The sequence below is a fragment of the Cetorhinus maximus genome, chromosome 15 (genome assembly GCF_964194155.1).
Source record: "Cetorhinus maximus chromosome 15, sCetMax3.hap1.1, whole genome shotgun sequence".
NCBI classification, from domain to species: domain Eukaryota; kingdom Metazoa; phylum Chordata; class Chondrichthyes; order Lamniformes; family Cetorhinidae; genus Cetorhinus; species Cetorhinus maximus.
The window spans coordinates 28955687-28974631 of NC_135893.1; the positions used below are offsets into that span (position 1 = coordinate 28955687).

At 44.3% G+C, this 18945-nt stretch overlaps 1 protein-coding gene across 1 annotated transcript; it reads right to left on the reverse strand.

The window, feature by feature from the left end:
- Positions 1–4807: 4807 nt before the first annotated feature.
- On the reverse strand, positions 4808–18774 carry LOC144690580 (claudin-16-like). The gene is made up of 6 exons (XM_078558200.1): positions 18543–18774; positions 18309–18440; positions 13309–13444; positions 9904–10068; positions 7207–7271; positions 4808–5314 (listed from the first exon to the last, which is right to left on the reverse strand). Exons 2-6 carry the CDS (start codon positions 18399–18401, stop codon positions 5081–5083), a joined length of 693 nt encoding a protein of 230 aa, XP_078414326.1. The 5' UTR covers positions 18402–18440; positions 18543–18774; the 3' UTR covers positions 4808–5080.
- Positions 18775–18945: the final 171 nt, after the last annotated feature.

The window sequence follows — 18945 nt, forward strand, 5'->3', positions numbered from 1 at the left end:
GCTGTTAGACCTGCTGAGTTTTTCCAGCATTTTCTGTTTCTGCTTCAGATTTCCAGCATCTGCAGTATTTTGCTTTTAACTATTATTTATCTCCTGGAGAAGAAGCCCTGCATTGCTGGAGAATGCCTCAGACCAAAAGACTGACAGATTAATTTATAACACGTTTCTGATTACTTCTTTTGCGCATGTCCCGCATCACATGTTTTCATGAAAATCCCTACTCCCTGAGTTTACCTTTGGGTTGAGGACCATGACTTAAAGAACTGTGCAGTAAATGTAGGGTGATAACAGGTTAACACCTACTTGATAAAATTTGGGACAAACCTGTTCCTTTATTGCAATGCTGTTCGGAATACAGCCCCAGAAGAATTGCACCTCTTGCTCCACATCATACCTGCTCCTGTCCCTGAGGGCCTCCATTCCTGGCTCGAACTTGGCCGTCCATTCACAGGCAGCAATAGTGATTGAAAGGAAGGGGATCCTCTTAGGAAGCTGTGCTATCCCACTGGTAACAAAAGAGACAGTATTCTCTTATGGCAATAGGGCCGGTAATTTTAATTTAACTATTGGTCCTGCAGGTGCTTTTTTTCCCTCTTGGGAAAGCAATGGTGCCCCAAGTTGGACAGTTGAAGTCAAGAGCTCAACAAATCATAGGCTCAGACCTTAATCCCATCAGCATTTGGTACAAAGTTTTGCAGTTTTCTTATTGGGGAGCACCTCACCTTCCAGGAAGACTGGGATTAGGATTGTGATAGAAAGAAACCAAAGGAATGTCGGACAATATCTATAGACCATAGCTTGTGGGGGAAAAACATTGACCATTCCTCTTAACACATAGAATTTAGACATGAAAGTATCTCCCTTTAGCTGTGTTACAAACTGGTTCACCCATGTTCTTGTGAATCTGATATTTACTTAGTAAGGTGAAAGAGGCCACTTCAAGAAGTAGAATGGACCAAAGCAGTGAATTACCTGAGGATTGGAAAATGAAATATTATTTTGAGTTTGTGTACTACACGTCTCCTGTACAGATAGATTTGGAATGTGATTATTGCAATATTTTTCAAAGATGTGCATGTAACAGCCAAGATAGATTTTAAATATTAAGATTAAAGTTCAGGATTTCTGTCTGTTGTTTTGCTCTACATGTCTTCTAATGCATCAATGTTCATTTTGAAGATATGACGGCCAAAATGAAGTGTGTTATTGGAATGTGGTTTTACTGAACTTTCAGACTAATGAATGACACATTCCACTTCCCTGTTCCTTACAAACTTGCTCTCGCCTCATCAGACCATGAGGTTCACTCTTACTTGTGTATGGTTCCACAGGGACCTAAATGGTAAACCTAGACTTTGATGATATTTGTCCTTGCAGTCGTGCCATCCTCTTCTTGTCTTGTGTCCATCCATGCACACCTTCGAGCAGGGGTCACCAGGTGGCCACCAGGAGTGGGGACCCTGGCTGATTTTCCCTCTCCATGGGATGCTAATGTCAGTGGGAGGCCTCCCCCTACTGAAATATGCAGCACAGTGCTGAATGTGAACCTGAGATGTTATCTTAGGGTGAAAACAGCCCATGCATTTACTAGGCCCCCAGTGGGCCCTCTGTTAATCACCAACAAGCATTGTGGAGGCAAGGCATTTTTAAAGATATAACCACTGCATAAATGGTCTCCCTTTCAAAGTGTATCCATTCCACTTACACTCCAGTGTCATTCACGCTCATATCAATTAATTTGGATTGAACAGACTATTCTAACCAGTGGCTCAACTAAAGATGATCCCTCCGAATAAGAATTCTTTCAGTTCCACATGTAACACATTAGTTTATCAGTGATAGTAGAGCCATTGTGATGAAGTACTTCAACTAGCTTTTGTTTCAAATTCAGCTAATTCTTTTCTGTCATACTGTTGTCTGTGGGGATTGGCTGATTTCGGTTAGCTCAGCACTAGAACAGCCCACAGTGCCACTGGCCTAGGGAGGTGAAGGAGGGAAGACCCACTCCTTGCTGTGTAGTGCAATCCTGTGGCCAGCTGGTGGGGATGTGAACATGCAGAATGGCTATTTGGCTTGGGTTGTAGAGGGCTGCTTGCTCCCTCCCAAACCACCACCTTGCAAACAGGAGAGTAAAAAATGAATATAAACAGAAAAAGCAAAGAGTATTATAACTGATTTTTAAATTGAGTCCTGATGGCAACACTCAATTATTCAAATAACTAAATGGGAAGGACTTAAGATCACTGCTTCCATGGGCATTTAACACTCTTGATTCAAATTCTGTTCTGTGCTGTTTCAATGAAGCTGATAACCCCCATTTAAACATCCTGGGGGATGGGCTGGGGGGTGGGGGTTACCATTGGCCAGAAACTGAACTGGACTAGCCATATAAATGCTGTGGCTACAAGAGCAGGTCAAAGGCTAGGAATCCTGTGACGAGTAACCCACCTCCTGACTCCCCAAAGCCTGACCACCATCTACAAGGCACAAGTCAGGAGTATGATTAAATATTCTCCGCTAGCATGGATGAGTGCAGCTCCCACAACACTCAAGAAGCTTGATGCCATCCAGTACAAAGCAGCCCTCTTGATTGGCACCCCATCCACCACCTTAAACATTCACTCCTTTCACCACTGACGCACAGTGGCAGCAGTGTGTACAATCTACACGATGCACTGCAGCAACTCACCAAGGTTCCTTTAAAGGGGCCTTCCAAACCTGTGACTTCTACCATCTAGAAGGACAAGGGCAGCAGGTGCATGGGGACATTAGGGTGAATAAGAAGAAACTGTTTCTGGTGGCAGTTGGTGTCAGTGACTAAAGGGCACAGATTTAAGGTGATTGGTGAAAGAACCAGAGGTGAAATGAGGAAAATGTTTTTTCACACAATAAATTGTTATGACCCTGAAATGCTTGAAACGATGGTTGAAGGAGATTGAATAGTAACATTCACAAGAGAATTGGGTAAATACATGCTGGGAAATAATTTACAGAGCAGGGGAGGGGTATTAATTGGATAAGTCTACCTAAGAGCTGGGAGAAACATAAGGGGCTGAATAGTCTCCTTTGGGCTGCATCTTTCCATGGTTATATGCAAACGAGCTATTTTTAAATTATTTTCCAAGAGTCTACATGAAGGTAAATATTTTGTGAAATCATAGGAAGAGGGTCAGGCCATTCAGCCCTTTGAGCGTGTTCCACCAATTAGATCATGGCTGGGCTCTACTTCAATTCCATCTACTTACTGTGGCTCCATAATCCTTAATACCCTTACCCAATATTAAGTTTTGAAATTTTGAATTGAATTTTCAGACCCAGCAGCCTTTTTGAGGAAAGAATTCCAAATTTCCACTCCCCGTTGTGTGAAGAAGTGCTTCCTGAGGTCGTCCCTGAGTGGTCTAGCTTGAAATTTAAGACTATGCCCCTTGGTCCAAAGTTCCCACCAGAGGAGAGTTTCTCTCTATTTACCCGATCAACTCCTTTTAAACAGCTAAATAAGGACACACCTTAGTCTTCTATTCTCAAAGGAGCAGCAGCCTAATCTATTCAATTTCTCATAACAATTTAATGTTTCTAGCCCCAGTTCAGGAGAGTAAATTAGTGCTTTAGATTTTGGAGATTTTTGTCTTTGGAGAAGGAGAAACACATTTAAGGTTGAGGCAATTCATTTGATCTTAAGGTATACCCGGAGTGCTGTTAGGGAGGGAGTTCCAGGATTTTGACCCAGCGATGATGAAAGAATGGTGAAGGACCAGTGAAGGAACAGATGGTGTGTGACTTGCAGGTGCAGATGTTCCCATGCATCTGCTGCCCTTGTCCTTCTTGGGGTGGGACCTCATGGGTTTGGGAGGTGCAGACAAAGAAGCCTTGGAGAGTTATCATCTTGTAGATGGTATGCACTGTGGCCACTGTCCATCAATGGTGGAGAGAGTGAATAGTTCAGGTGTTGGATAGGGTATCAATTGGGCTGCCTTGCTTGGATAATACAAAGCTTCTTGAGTGTTGTGGAAGCTGCACTCATCCAGGCAAATTGAGAGTATTCCATCACACGCCTGACTTGTGCCTTGTAGATGGTGGACAGACTTTGGGGAGTCAGGAAGTGAGTTACTCTCTGCAGAATTCCCAGCCTCTGACCTGCTCTTGTAGCCACAGTATTCATATGACTGGCCCAATTCAGTTTCTGGTCAAAGGTAACCCTCCCCACAGGATGCTGATAGTAGGGGAGATTCATCAATGGTAATGCCATTGAATGTCATGGTTAGATTCTCTGTTGTTGGAGATGGTCATTGGTTGACACTTATGTGGCACAAATATTAATTGTCACTTATCAGCCCAAGCCTATATGTTGTTGAGGTCTTGCTGCATGCAGGCACACACTGCTTCATTATCTGGGGAGTTGCAAATGGAACTGAACACTGTGTACTTCATCAGCAAACATCCTCATTTATGACCTCAAGATGGAGAGAATTACACTATTCAAGCAGCCTAAGATGGTTGGGCCTCGGACACTACCCTGAGGAATTTCTGAAGCGATGTCCCGGAGCTGAGCTGATTGTGATAGGTATGGCTCCAACCAGTGGATATTTTTCCCTGATCCCCACTGACTTCAATTTTATTAGGGCTCCTTGATGCCACAATCAGTTGAATACTGCCTTGATGTCAAAGGCCTTTTTAATCAGTGCGCTAAAATAATAACTTTCATGATTGGCTCTCTGTATTTCAGCATGGCTGTCCAGGTGCAATGCTGCATGCATATAAATTATGTTTTCATACAGAACCAAAAAACTAGAAGACAAATGATATGTAGCATGATCCACAGTTATTTAATACTATATATTCTTCCTGGTTACAGAACTGTACTCAGGCATTTGGTTAGTCAAAACAGTTATTTTATTAAGGAAATGCACATATACTAAAACTGGTTTGTTTTCAGATTGGAGAGTCAAAGGTGCAATATGATAATAGATTGCTAAATAAACTTCACTGAACTATTTCTTAACCAATGGTCAGATTAACACAAGTTCCACATTATAGAGCAGGCAGTGAGACGATGTAAAGTTCAGGCTTGTTGAACCTATTTTTAAACGTATGTCTTTCCGATGTCGGGGCAGGATGCTGGCAAGGCATTTCTGTACTGCTCAGTTAGAAACAGAAATGCTGGGTTTCTCCTTTTCCTCTCACTGGATTGATTGATTTTGGCGCAGTGTGTTGACACAAGCAGCGCTCCAGCCAGGCACATGCACAATACTCCAGTAGAGGCCAGCCAGTAGGAGTACGCCAGCTCATATGTGATTCCGGGCACCCCGAAGCTAACCTGCAAAAGGGGCACAGCGTAAAGGTTGGCAGCAACTCCTCCATCACCTTAGTTCTTTGATCAGTGCCATACAAACTGACAGACTTTTAAGATGTTTTGAGGGTACAGAATAAAAGTCAGCAAACAGAAGCGCTTGTGATTTGGCTGCTGTTTCACAGTCATCAAACACATGAAGCCAGGAGCTTTGTGTTTCAGCACCTTCAAAATGGGAACAGTGGCTACTTAAACAATTAACATATCAAATTCTGATGAAAGATCACAGACCTGAAACGTTAATTCTGTTTCTCTCTCCACAGATGCTTCCTGGCCTGCTGAGCATTTCCAGCATTTTCTTTTTTTATTTCAGGTTTCCAGCATCTGCAGTATTTTGCTTTTACATAAAACTCTCAATTATCCAATTGGAACAGGTTAGGACACCAATTTACAACTGCATGGACTCCCGCACCTTACAGAAACAGTTAACAGAAATCGAAATTTGCCCGGTGACACTGTGGCCGGCCAGGAATAAACACGGCAATCGATAAGTGAACGCAAAAAAAATGCTTCTGTTTTCGTCATAATGAACAAGGAGAAACTTAAAGGAGTACTGTCAGCTGATAGCTTGTCAAGGCTGATTGTGCAAACAGAGTGGACTAAAGTTGCATTTGTCTTGGTGGTGAATCACCCTGAGCTAGTCCGGCAACTGAGCTAGACCAAGCTCCTCCTCTGCAGTGGATAAATACCCATTTAGTCCCATATAACAATAAAGCAAAATGGGTTTGAGCAGTTTCCATCCAGTTGCCAGTGGACATGAACTTATAGAACAAGACTGCCCATCCATGGTGGTGTAGTGGCAATGTCACTGGACTAGGTAACCCAGAGGCCCAAGCTAATGCTCTGGGGACATGATTTCAAATCCCATTTGAATTTCGTTAGTAAATCTGGAATATAAAGCTATAAAACCCGTCTGGTTCACTGAAATCTGCCATCCTTGCTTGGCCTACATATGACTCCAGACTCACAGCAATGTGTCTGACTCTTTACTGCCCTCTGCAATGACCTAGCAAGCCACTCAGTTCAAGGGCAATTAGGGATGGGCAACAAATGCTGGCCTTGCCAGTGACACCCACATCCCAAGAAAGAATAAAGAAAAAAAACTAACACTAGTCTTAGAAGAAACTGCAAGGACACTTCAGGAAGTAGAAAAATACACACTGGGGTGCTGAACGAATGCTGCCCTGAATGGCAGTCGAGGTACGTTATTGGGACAGTGTAGATGAATCTTTCTCTGTATCTAGGTTGACCTGGCACAAAAGGTTAAACTCACCAATCCTGCACAAAGTGGACCAGCTTGCAGGGGCTACAGGTCACAGAATCAGCCCTATCTCTTTCCCATGATTCACTCAAGCATCACTTGCTGCTGGGAATTTGCCTTCAAGAGTGTTGGTGGTGAATCATCCTGAGCTGGTCCGGCAACTGAGCTGGACCAAGCTCCTCCTCTGCAGTGGATAAATACCCATTTAGTCCCATACAACAATAAAGCAAAATGGGTTTGAGCAGTTTCCATCCAGTTGCCAGTGGACATGAATTTATAGAACAAGAATGCCCATCCATGGTGGTGTAAATACCTGATGCCTCTCACTGAGTATGTTGGCACATCTAAGAAGATGACTGAATTCTGCAAGTCATCTTTGCCCTCTCTATAACCAAACCTGGATGCAGGCTAGTCAAACGCTTCTTTCTTTAAATAGCTCTCCTATTCCCTAAGTCAAACTTTACACATTCACAACTTTATACATGAATGGTGGTACCTTGAAACAATCCTTTGCATTGACACACTTGGCATATTGACAACAATCACCCACCACCGCCAGGCACAGGATGGCTTATAGGTAATTCTTTTCAAAACTTACCTCAAACTTGTACTTAATGACAGTCTCAGCTGCATACCAAGTCATGCCAATGCCACCTGTAATTCCTATTTGGAAGGAAAATGAAAGCTGTACATTAAAAAATCTAATGAAATATTCTTTTAGTATCAGGCTATGTAACACATCGGGCAGTATTTAATGCCATCCCCCATGGTGAGTTTGGTGGTGGGAGGCATTTACTTGGGCAGGAGGATGAAGGGTTGGCACCCGGTCACCTTCCCTCCTCTGCCTCGATTAAGTATGTGGTGGGAAGGCACATAGATCCACTCCTCTGCCAATTGAGGCCTTACATGGGCAATTAATGCCAACTTAAGGACCTCATCCCACCATCACCGGTATGCACCCAGCGGTGGGCAGGGGCTGGCCATGCAGGAAGACCAAAAAGTTAATCCTGCTGGGGCTTCTTGTGGGCTTCTCGGGTTTGGGAGTTGGTGGGGGGGGAGGGTGTCCCTCATTCCGAGGCATTCGGTGCCTGATTGAGGGACCCCTTATCACCCTGCCCATGCTGCCGACCCAGCTCCCCACTCCCTCTCCTGCCATCACTCATTTGTGGCAGGGGAGCCTCGGTAATCCCAGGCCCTGGTAGGTGTAGTATTGGCAGCAGCCATCACCTTTTGGTGCTACTGATTGGCCAGCAGCTCCCGGGGGTGGGGGGGGATGGGGGAGGGACTTCTGCCTCTGGAGTCCTTGATTCTGGGGAAGGCCCGCTGCTGCCCAGTTAAGTCTCTGATTGGCACTTAATTCAGCAGGCCTTCCTGAAAGGAGGGAATGCGGGGCTCTCCAGTAGACAGGCAAGGCCCCTGTGGCCTCCAGTAAATACTGCCTATCCATTTCTCCCGTTCAATTTTCTCCCTTTACCCGCTCAAGGGATTCACCTAAGCTGCGATGTGGTTCAATGGGCATCAGGTATTCTCCATTATCTCACACATTCACCTGCCAATCTGGGCAGTGAGTGTCCACCAGTGACTGAACATGGAAATTCCCTGGTGTAGGTTAGTCAGCATCTGGGGAGGGGGAGGGGAGGTGGGATGGCCAGTTAGATTATTTGTCAGAACACATTTCTGTGATATAACTTGAGCTGGAGGAGTTTCTCTTTTTGTGACTTTGGACCTACTCCGTATTTCCAGCAATTTTTTGCAGTGTGACTACACTTCAAAAGTACTTCAATGGCCATTAAGCATTTTTGAATGTCCTGAGGTTGTGAAAAGCATTTATACAAATGGAAGTCATTCTGTGTTCATTTTACATGGTTTCCCTTTTCATTTTCTTGTGTGCATCTTTCCAAAGCTTTTTTGTCATCATAGCTTTTAGCACTCTTTTCTGTTTTTGATACACTTGAACCCCTGAGGCCAGCTGGCCAAGCACCAGGAGGAATCATGCATGTGCCCTTGGCCCATACCGGATCCACCAGCACGTGCACCCTTTCCCCCACCACTGACATCATTGGTATGCGCCTGTCTGCCAGTGCCAGTGGCGGAATGGATAGCCTGTGCTATCCATTCTGCCACTGGCCTGTGCCTTTGCTACCTCTCACTTGCTGCCCCTCTCCTGGGTCCTCACCACCTCTCACTCGCTGCTCCCCTCCTGAGCCCTCACCACCTCTCGGTTGCTGCTCCTCTCCTGGGTCCTCACCACCTCTCACTTGCTGCTCCCCTCCTGGGTCCTCACCACCTCTCACTCGCTGCTCCCCTCCTGAGCCCTCACCACCTCTCACTTGCTGCTCCCCTCCTGGGTTCTCACCACCTCTCACTCGCTGCTCCCCTCCTGGGTCCTCACCACCTCCCACTCGCTGCTCCCCTCCTGGGTCCTCACCACCTCTCACTCGCTGACCCTCTCCTGAGCCCTCACCACCTCTCGCTAGCTGCTCCTCTCCTGAGACCTCGCCACCCCCCACCCGAGCCCTCACTGCCCCTCTTCTGAGCCTCCATCATCTCTCTCCACTCAATCTGCTGCTTCTTGCTCATCGCCTCTCTCCCAAGCCTTCCCTCGAGGCCTTGCTGCCCCTCTTCTAAACCCTTGCTGTCCCAGTCCTGCACTTACAGCACTAGTTAGAAACATTATCCGATCTCAATCCCCAGGAAAGTTACGGCATGGGGTAGATATAGAGTAAAGCAGCACACCATCCGACTAAATTGTCAAAATACCTGCCAGCCTCCCATCAGATCAGAAATCGCTACTTTCTGGAGCATTACAGTCACACTTTGAAAAGGTTCTCTCAGGATCCTTCACAATCTCATGCAATAATTAACTGATACTCATTCTGCGTAAATATTGCCATTTTATTGAAAATAGACAAGTGTTTTTTAGGGAAGTGGATAGAGCCTTGTTTGCAGTTTTCAATTCAAGGTGTCATGTTTTTCTGGCTGAGTTTGGTCTGCTTGCTCTTTGACATAGTCAGCTATCTGGGACATCGCTGACAGGCTTTTTGATATTTTTCCATTGCCTCACTATCGATCAAGCTCAGGATTTAAATGAACAGTCTGCGGTCACGCAACCCATTGACTCCCTTCCTGCGATTGTTGTTTCTTCCCTATCTATACTCAATGGTGACAAATTTATCCACTCAAGCTGTTGCGGTTCTCTTTGTAGACCAGTTTTGTACTGAGTACATGATTATTAATAGCAGATTTGCTATTTCGTCACTTAAAAGTCAACCATTGTGCATTTAATTAACTCTACCTCCAAAGATGAAGATGGCTCCAGCGCAGATATTCAGTTTGTCTTTCTCTGTCCCTCCGTCACTTATGAACTTGGTACATTTCATCCCACCAAGGAGCACAAGTGAGGCCACAATGCAGGCAACACTGGTAACAATTACCAAGGCCCGGGTAATCACCAGATCAGCTAGTATAATCAAACATAAGGCAATCAGTCTGTTGCAAACACAGAACTTAATAACCCATCTTCTACAGTATCCCCTTTATTCAGCCAATTTGCACGATGGACCACAATAGACTGGGTGACAAAGTCTCCTGAATTCAACAGGGGACTAGTTCGCAAGAATGTGAGTGCTTACCCTCCCGCCTTGAGGCTGCATCTCACAGTCCCGCCAAATGGACTTTTGAATGGCTCATTGCATTTTATGACCCTGCCCCCCACTGTAAAATTCCACCCAAAGTCTTTGCCTGCACATCATGACATTCTGGACCATTTCCCCAAGCCACAGAAAGGGCGGAGCAGTGATCATTGTACCATTAGGGTTAGACTGGTCATGGAAAAATACAAAGAACAATCCAGAGTAAGAACAATTAACTTGGGGAAAGCTGACTTCAAAGGGGTAAGAACGGAGCTGGGGCCGAATAAATTGGAGTCAAAGGTTGGCAGGAAACAAGATAGCTGAACAATGTGCTATCCTCAAAGAAGAGATAGTTTGGGCACAGTCAAGGTATATTCCCTTGAAACGGAAAAGATAGGGCAAACAAATCCAGAGCTCCTTGGGTGAGATAAAAGTTAAGATATAGAAGAAAAAGCGTGCTTATGACAGATGTTAGGTAGAAAATACAATTGGGAACCAGGCTGAATATAGAAGGTTCAGAAGGGAGGTGGAAACGCAAATCAGAGAAGCAAAGAGGGTGTATGAAAAGACACTGGCAGCCAACATAAAAGGGAATCCCAAGTCTTTTATAGGCATATAAATAGTAAAAAGGTGATAAAAGGAGGAGTAGGGCCAATCAGGGACCAAAGAGGAGATTTACACATGGAGGCAGGGAGCATGGCTGAGGTGTTAAATGAATACTTTGCATCTGTCTTTACCAAGGAAGAAGCTGCTACCCAGACCATGGTGAAAGAGAAGATAATTCAGACACTAGGAGGGTTTAAAATTGATAAGGATGTGGTATTAGATAGGCTGTCTGTATTAAAAGTTGATAAGGCACCAGGATCAGATGAGAGGCATCCAAAGATGCTGAAGGAAGTGAGAGTGAAAATTGCAGAAGCATTGGCCATAATTTTCAGTCTTCTTTCGACTGAAGGGATGGTGCCAGAGGACTGGGGAATTGCAAACCCATGTTCAAAAAAAAGGTGTAAAAATAATCCCAGGAACTACAGGCCAGTCAATTTAATTTCAGTGTTGGAGAAACTTCTAGAAACAATAATGCGGGACAAAATTAATAGTCGTATGGATAAATGTGGGCTAATTAAGGAAAGCCAGCAAGGATTTCTTAAGGGAAAACTCTGTTAAACTAACTTGGTGGAGTTTCCTGAAGAGGTAACAGAGGAGGGTTGATGAGGGTGATGCAGTTGATGTGGTGTACATGGATTTCCAAAGGCATTTGATACAGTGCCGCACTAGGCATATAAATAGACTTGCGAGCAAAGTAATAGCTCATGGAATAAAATGGAGGTTAGCAACATGGATACAAAATTGGCTGAGTGACAGGAAACAGAGTAGTAGTTAATGGATGTTTTTCGAACTGAAGGAAGGTTTGTAGTGGAGTTCCCAGAGGGTCAGATTTAGGACCCTTGCTTTTCCTGATATATATTAATGACCTAGTCCTTGATGTACAGGGCACAATTTCAAAGGTTATGGATGGTATGAAACTTGGAAGCATTGTGAACTGTGAAGAGGATAGCGTAGAACTTCAAAAGGACATAGACAAATTGGTAAAATGGGCAGACAAGGTGTAAGATGAAGTTCAATGCAGAGAAAAGTGAAGTGATTTATTTTGGTAGGAAGAGCAGGGAAAGATAATATAAAACAAAGGGTGCAACTCTAAAGCGGGTGATCAGGTAAAAAGGCAGGGGAACATGTTGAGACATGTCCGCTTCAGTTAACACTGGGTCTCATGTGCTCAGATTTCGAGTCCTCCAGTGAGGAGGAGACTGAGAGAGGGAGACAGGTGGAGCAACAAGGGCTACAACACCCAGAAGACCAGTAGGCTCAGAGGGTGGAAGGGGATGCAGAAGAGTAGAGCACAAAGGGCCACGTAACCAGGAACATGGCCACAGTAGGTGCCACCCTTCTTCAAGCTGCAGCCATTTATTTCAAAGATTCCCTTGTTTGGCCTGTCTTTCAGTCCCCTCAACGTTTGAGGCCTTTGATCTGAGTACTGCCTGCCCTTTAAACATGGCACCTCCATTTCAGCACTTCCTCCAGTGCAGTCTAGTGAACGGATTTACAGCGCAACATCAGGACTCCCTGTAAAATGATAAAATTCAGCCCAAAAAGAGAAAGAGAGAATTTTTATTAAAACGCTAGGTCCAACAGCTGGAAAAACATAAGAACATAAGAAATAGCAGCAGGGGCAGGCAATTCAGAGTAATAGGGGCTTCCTCCACAACCTCTCCCACCAAGATGATGGGTGCATGCCATTTTGCTCCCAGTCCAGTTCACCACTTCACCACTTCAAAAAGGCCAGTAATGGTTAAATACAACTTTAACCACTAAAGGATACTTTTTATAAATAAATAAATACCATATATTTGAACAAGAGATAAAGTTGGAAGGGCTTTGTACAGCCCGGCTAACTCAGTTGGAAAATAAATGGAACTCTTAATCCCAGGATTGTGGTCTCGAGCCCCCACATTGGGTGATGATTTTTTTTTCCTCTCTTAAATATTTATTTTATTGATTTACCGATGGCGAAACTCCACATTTAAGCGCACCAATTGATTTCTGGGGGAAAATCTATCTACTTCTTGCATTCATTTGAAAAGCCATTTGAAACTATTTGAACGGACATTAAAATGATTGCTGTCTGAGTAGTTGCCCTTTTTTTCAATGTTGTTGAAAAGGAGAAAGTTTGAAAGACGTCAGTTTGCAAGAGAAATGCATAATTCAACGACAGAAAGCAGAGCTGCACTTAAAGGTATCTCTCACTTTAAACAGTCACAGATTGACACTGACACTGCATCTACAGTGGTCCACCCTAATGTTGTTGCAAAAATAAATGCAGCCTGACTCTTGTTTCCAAATGTGGGTACACACGAACAGAAGGATTAGGAACAGGAGCGGGCCATTCGGCCGCTCTAGTCTGCTCCGAACATTTTAAGTGAAATCCTACCATCCACCCCCCACAACTGAGCTGAAGGGCCAACTTCCATAGTACAGGACACAGACAAAGTTAGACAGAGTAGATGACCTACTGGGAAGATGTCCCAGAAATGAGTTTGGCATATCACAGGTCCAGTAAGCTGCTACGATGTCATAGACGCATTCACCCCACAGCCCTCGACAGCGGAAACTTAAACCGACAGAAGAATGCGGATCCTTTGCATCGCTCTGGGGGGAAAAAAATAACATGAATTCAGGAATAATGTGACTTCAATTTTTGCTTAGGTGCTTCATAAATCCCAGTTATTAATTTGGTAGATTGACAGCTTATTCTTTATATAATTTACATCACTTCTCTAGCAGTTTACAAGAGGAGTGAAGTGACAAATTTTACTTCTCATCTTTTAACTCTTTGACCTTTCTATTCCTCCTTTTTTGAAAAACTATTCTGTATCCAGAGGTCGGTAAATCATTTTTAATGTTTATCTTCTAATAGCTCTGAGAAGCCCTGAGGAGAGACAAGTAAAATTAGAAAACAGGAAATACAGAGTGCTCATGAGAAGCAAGAGCAGGTGTCAGACTGTGGGGGGAGGAGTCAGACTGAGGGGAGGGGGGTCAGATTGAGGGGAGGAGTCAGACTGGGGGGAGGGGGTGGTCAGACTGGGGGGAGGAGTCAGACTGGGTGGGAGCCAGACAGGGGAGGAGTCAAACGGGGAAGAGGAGTCAGGCTAGGGAGGAATCAAATGGGAAGGAGGAGTTAGACAGTGTAGGAGTCAGACTGTGGCGGAGTCAGACTGTGGTGGAAGAGTCAGATTGTGGGGAGGAGTCAGAGTGTAGGGGGGGAGTCAGACTGTGTTGAAGTCAGATTGTGGGGAAGGAATCAGACTGTTGTGGAGGAGTCAGATTGTGGTGGAAGAGTCAGACAGGGGGAGGAGTCAGACAGTGGAAGGAGTCAGATTGTGGTGGAGGAGTCAGACTGTGGGAGGAGTCAGGCTATGGGAAAAGTCAGATTGTGGGGGAGGAGTCAGATTGTGGGGGAGGAGTCTGATTGTGGGGGAGGAGTCAGATTGGTGGAAGATTCAGACTGTGGGGAGGTGTCAGACTGGTCGAGGAGTCAGACTGTGAGGCAAGAGTCGGGTTGTGGGGGAGGAGTCAGACTATGGGGGAGGGATCAGATTGTCGGGGCAGAGTCAGACTGGTCAGCCACAGGCTCCTGGCATCAACAGGGCCTGAAGGAAATTGCATGTGATTCAAGTTTCTACTTTTATTTCAAGTATTATTCAATTTTGACAGTGGGATTCAATCTTCTGGTCCATTAACCCTCTGACTGCCACTCGCCTCACTCGTCCATGATGGCGGTCAGTCCCTGGACTCGCTCCAGGAAAGTTAAACTGAATTCAATACAAATCTATACTCCCAACCCCACAGTGAGAAAAGTTTACTTTGTCTACTGGCTGTAAAGGACTATAATAATGAGTTTAGCTGATCTTACTCCAGTGTGCCTGGAGTTATTGCAGAAAACTCTCCTAGTTCGGCACCAACTCAATCAGAAAGGCCACAGTTGACTGGAATGGGAAATAGGAAGAAATATACTTGTGCAGCAGGCAATGCTGTTCTGGAGTTAAACTGAGGCACATACTTTACATCTAACAGCGTTCTATCCAAATTAGGAGTGCTTGATGCTCTCAATGAGCACTGCTCAGCATTAATAAGCCCCTCAATGAGCACAAAGTTCACAAATAAAAATTTAAAGTTAGGTCAAATTTAAGTCCAGTGGTCAAAAAAATGGGGATATGATTTTGATTAAAAAGCAGAGCTGCAATAGAAGATAACCCACGATGTAAGTGAATATATCCAAACATTTGGCAGAGTACAATGGACCCTTCCCAGATTTACTATGGATTGTATATTTAGAGAGTAATTCAGTGAAATACAAAGATATTTCCCCCTGCCCTTCAGTCACAGAGGGGTTTTGCACGTCTTTCCTGTTTACTTCATTCCATTTCACCGTTCAATGAGGATGAAAGTGCCTCAGGTCCATACCTGCTGTTCTCACATGAAATGCAAGCAACTGCTTCCACTGATGAGTGGCAGCTACTCCAGGCTGACTGATCGTGTGATCCTTGTTGCTTAGCAAACTATTTTTGAAACAGGAAAACAAAATGTGGTGCATTGTTAAAATTTCCTACTGGTCGAACTGCTCACTCTCTCTGCTGAAGGTACCAACTCTAAACGAGATTACCCAAGTACTGGAGGCCTTGTGTTGCCCCTCGCCCGTGAGCTTGAGCATCTGCAGGCTATCACACTGTGGACGGCATCACAGCAAAGCCTCTCCCTGTTCTCACCTGACATCTACCCAGCTGCGCTTGCCTTTCCAGCAGGAGTTTCAGAGGCTCTGGTTGTGCTCCAGTGCTCCCACCCCAGTAGCTAATCGTCAGGCGTGAGTGTCAATGAGATGGCAATGGCAGCCTGATCTTGAGAACTGATCTTGCCCTCTTCCATTGTCCACATTTTCCAGCATTTAGCCATTAGCAATGAGAAATCTGGCTGGTTGCTCACTGCATTGAGGCCCAACAGTAGCTGACTATTCCTCAGTACGGCCAAGAGAGGAATCTCAGCCTTTCTTGGCATGTATGGTTTGGTGTGCTACACCAGGCAGTGCTCTTTGACTGCACAGGTAGACAGCAATTTGTGTCTTCTTGTTTGCTTATAGTCATAAGGTGCACAGCTATATGATATATTAACTGATAAAGGAAGGGGCTCCTGAATGGTGGGAGCTATCCTCCCCATGGGCTTATAGCAATAGGCATGTGGAGCAGTGGCAGCCAGTTTGAGCTCTGATGAAACTAGTGATCAAGAGAAAGTAAACAAATGGAATTTGAATTAATGTTAAACTCGCGACAATAAATGGTACAACAGTGAGCTTGAATTAGAGTGTGCTACAACACAGCTAAGAGCTTCTGTTGGTGTTGTAACATTCTAAATTTTAAAATCTCATCCTCCTGTTCAAATCCTGCCCTGTGTCTGTAACTCCAGCCCTACAGCCCTCCAAGAGCTCTAGGTTCCTCCAGCTCAGGCCTATTCAACATCCTCAACTTCCTTCACCCCATCATTGGTGGCTTTGCCTTCAGCTGCCCACGGTCTGAAATTTCCTCCCTAAACCTCTCTGCCCCTCTACCTCTCTATCCCCCTTTAAGACATTCCTTGAACCAACCTCTGCAACTACACTTTTGATCAACTGCCTTAATATCTCTTTATTAGGCTCAGTGTCAAAGGCTGTTTGACTCTATGCTCCCATGAAGTGCCATGGGACGTTTTACTACATTAAAGGCGTTATATAAATCCAAGTTGTTGTTGTCACTTTCTCCAGCTCAAAGGATTTCAATGTATTGGAACACAATTAAATTCTCCACACTTGCAACAGCTTAGTAAAATTAAGGCCTTGCTACTCTCCACTAGAGCTATGGAGTCCGTCATGGAGGGTTAGTTGTAGATAGTAATGATGATTGTAGGAAGGGGGTTAACAGAGTATGATGAGAACTCTGACCTGTATAATCATGTCACAGGACAGGGAGGATCTGTGACAGAAGCTTTTTATTGCTTTATAAAACATTAAAAATATACGCAAAGACCCATAATGCAGGAAACCATCCAGTCAGAATCAAAAGGAGAGAAGATACATTAATTATGAAGTACAGGTTCAGTAACATCGAGCGTGGGATGGGAAGCTGCTAAAATTGCGTAGACTGCACTCAGCAAGGACTTCAACAGCTTTGAGGACCTGGGGAAGAGCGGGTTAAAGTAGGAGACTGTGTTGAGTCTTCATTTCAACAGTGAGAGTATTGAGTCACCAGGTTGGTCACGTGGAGGAGTCTTAGCTTGGGTGTAACTCAGTAAAGGCATGAGTAGTGAAGCCTTGGCTTTAATACAAAATTAGCAAAAGCTTATTTCCGGAAATGATAGATTGTTTTTTGAAAGAGTCCCTTCAGCAGGACCTTTCTTATAACCAGCATTCAGCAACACAGAATGATTACAGACCTTCCATTATTTGCCTGTCAACAATTAATTTGAAAAGCATCTACTCGTGCTCGTAAATGGTATGGAAAAGGTAAATTCTGGAATATGACTTCAAGCTAAGCCTTGATAATACCATGAAAGGCCACATATTCAAACTAACAAATGGCAAGTTTACGACTGAGGTCCAGGAGCTCTTCAAACAAAGAGTGACCTACATGTTGGGTTGGTCGGATAGTGCACACAAAAGCTTGTAATCATTTAAGAAACACTTGGGTACATAGTTGCTATGAGCGCTGAGATGTCTGAGGGGTGATTTGACCGAGGTGTTTCCTCTGGTAGAGGAATCAAGAACAAAGGGCTATAATCTTAAAATTAGAGTCAAGTCATTTGGGAGAGAAATCAGGAAGCATTTGTTCACATAGAGGGTTCCAGGGATCTGGAATCCTCATGCTCAAATTAGGAACAGGATAGTTGGAGTTTTCATGACTAAACTCAACAGAGTTGTATCCGGTAAGGGCATCAGGATATGAAGCTAAGGCAGGAAAATGGAGCCGAGGTAGAGATTAACATCATTTAGTTAAAATGGCAGAGGAGTCTTGAAGGACTGAATGGTCATTTCCCGTACCTATATTCCTGTACAGTATGGTACTGTCACGTCGACTGGTGTATTATAGATTCTTTCTGAATGAGTGAGCTGGGAGGGATTGGAAGGCTTTTTTTCTGACACCATGGGAAGAGCTGGAATTCGCAACCATTACTGACTCAAACAGTGCAAGGCTATTGGATTAATGTATACAGCCTCTTCTCCGGCAATATCATTAGGCTAATGGCTAGTTTTATTGTTGTTGTTGCCTACCTCAAGCTGCCAGTCTCTGGAATTCTTTTGAGCAAGAATATTCTCAGTAGTCACTGTTCAAATTAAAACTTTGATGATCAATAGAACCAAAAGGAACAACACAGGACATTCTTTAAGCTTATTAAATTTTAAAAACAGATGGCCCTTTATAATAAGCTTTGACTGCTATTATTGTATTTAACGATGGTATGAAACGAAATCAGTAAAGCAGCTCCTCACCCTCCAGCAGTCTGTAAGGTTGGAGATAATCAGCAGAGCAACAGCAGAAACTCCAAGAGCTAAAGAAAAGACCTGTAGGATTGTGGCCCCCATAATTAACCTTCTCCAGTGAATCCTGACATAAAGCTAATCCTGCAATAAAGTCCAAAACACAGAGCGTAAAAAAAAAATAAAGTGACAGCGTATGAAGGATCTGGAACAACACATTAAATTTGTTTCACTTAAAATCCTCACCTGACTCCTTCAGTCTGTTAGGAGGTTTCTCACGTTCTGGACCAGAGATTGTTGCTGCAATTCTATCATTGTTAAGACTACAAGAGTATTTCGTACAAGTGGCTCCAAGGGACAGAAAGAAAAGGCTTTGAGCTCACAAGCGAAATGTCATTCTCTTGATCCAGTGGTTTACAGCGCAGGGAACAGCTTGACATTTCACCTCCTGCACTCCTGTTGGAACCAGACGTCATGGGGATACCAGGCGAACGATGGTGATTTTACCAGACAAACAAACCCAAAGCACCGTGCTGTTAACCTGAAAAGACATTAGCAGAGCAGAGTAAACAGGGGGATTTATGAACAGTTTCAACGAGAGGCACAGTGTACATAAAAGGGGGAAAGAGCAGCCAAAACACAGCAGGAA

Bases quoted from the DNA above. Each gene is read 5' to 3' on its own strand.
- LOC144690580 (XM_078558200.1), bottom strand. From the start codon at position 18,401: ATGGGGGCCACAATCCTACAGGTCTTTTCTTTAGCTCTTGGAGTTTCT. The intron at 7,272-9,903 runs GTAGAGTTAATT...CCTTCCAAATAG, and splicing joins AGCCATCTTCATCTTTGGAG to GAATTACAGGTGGCATTGGC. The intron at 5,315-7,206 runs GTAAGTTTTGAA...CCCCTTTTGCAG, and splicing joins TCATTAAGTACAAGTTTGAG to GTTAGCTTCGGGGTGCCCGG.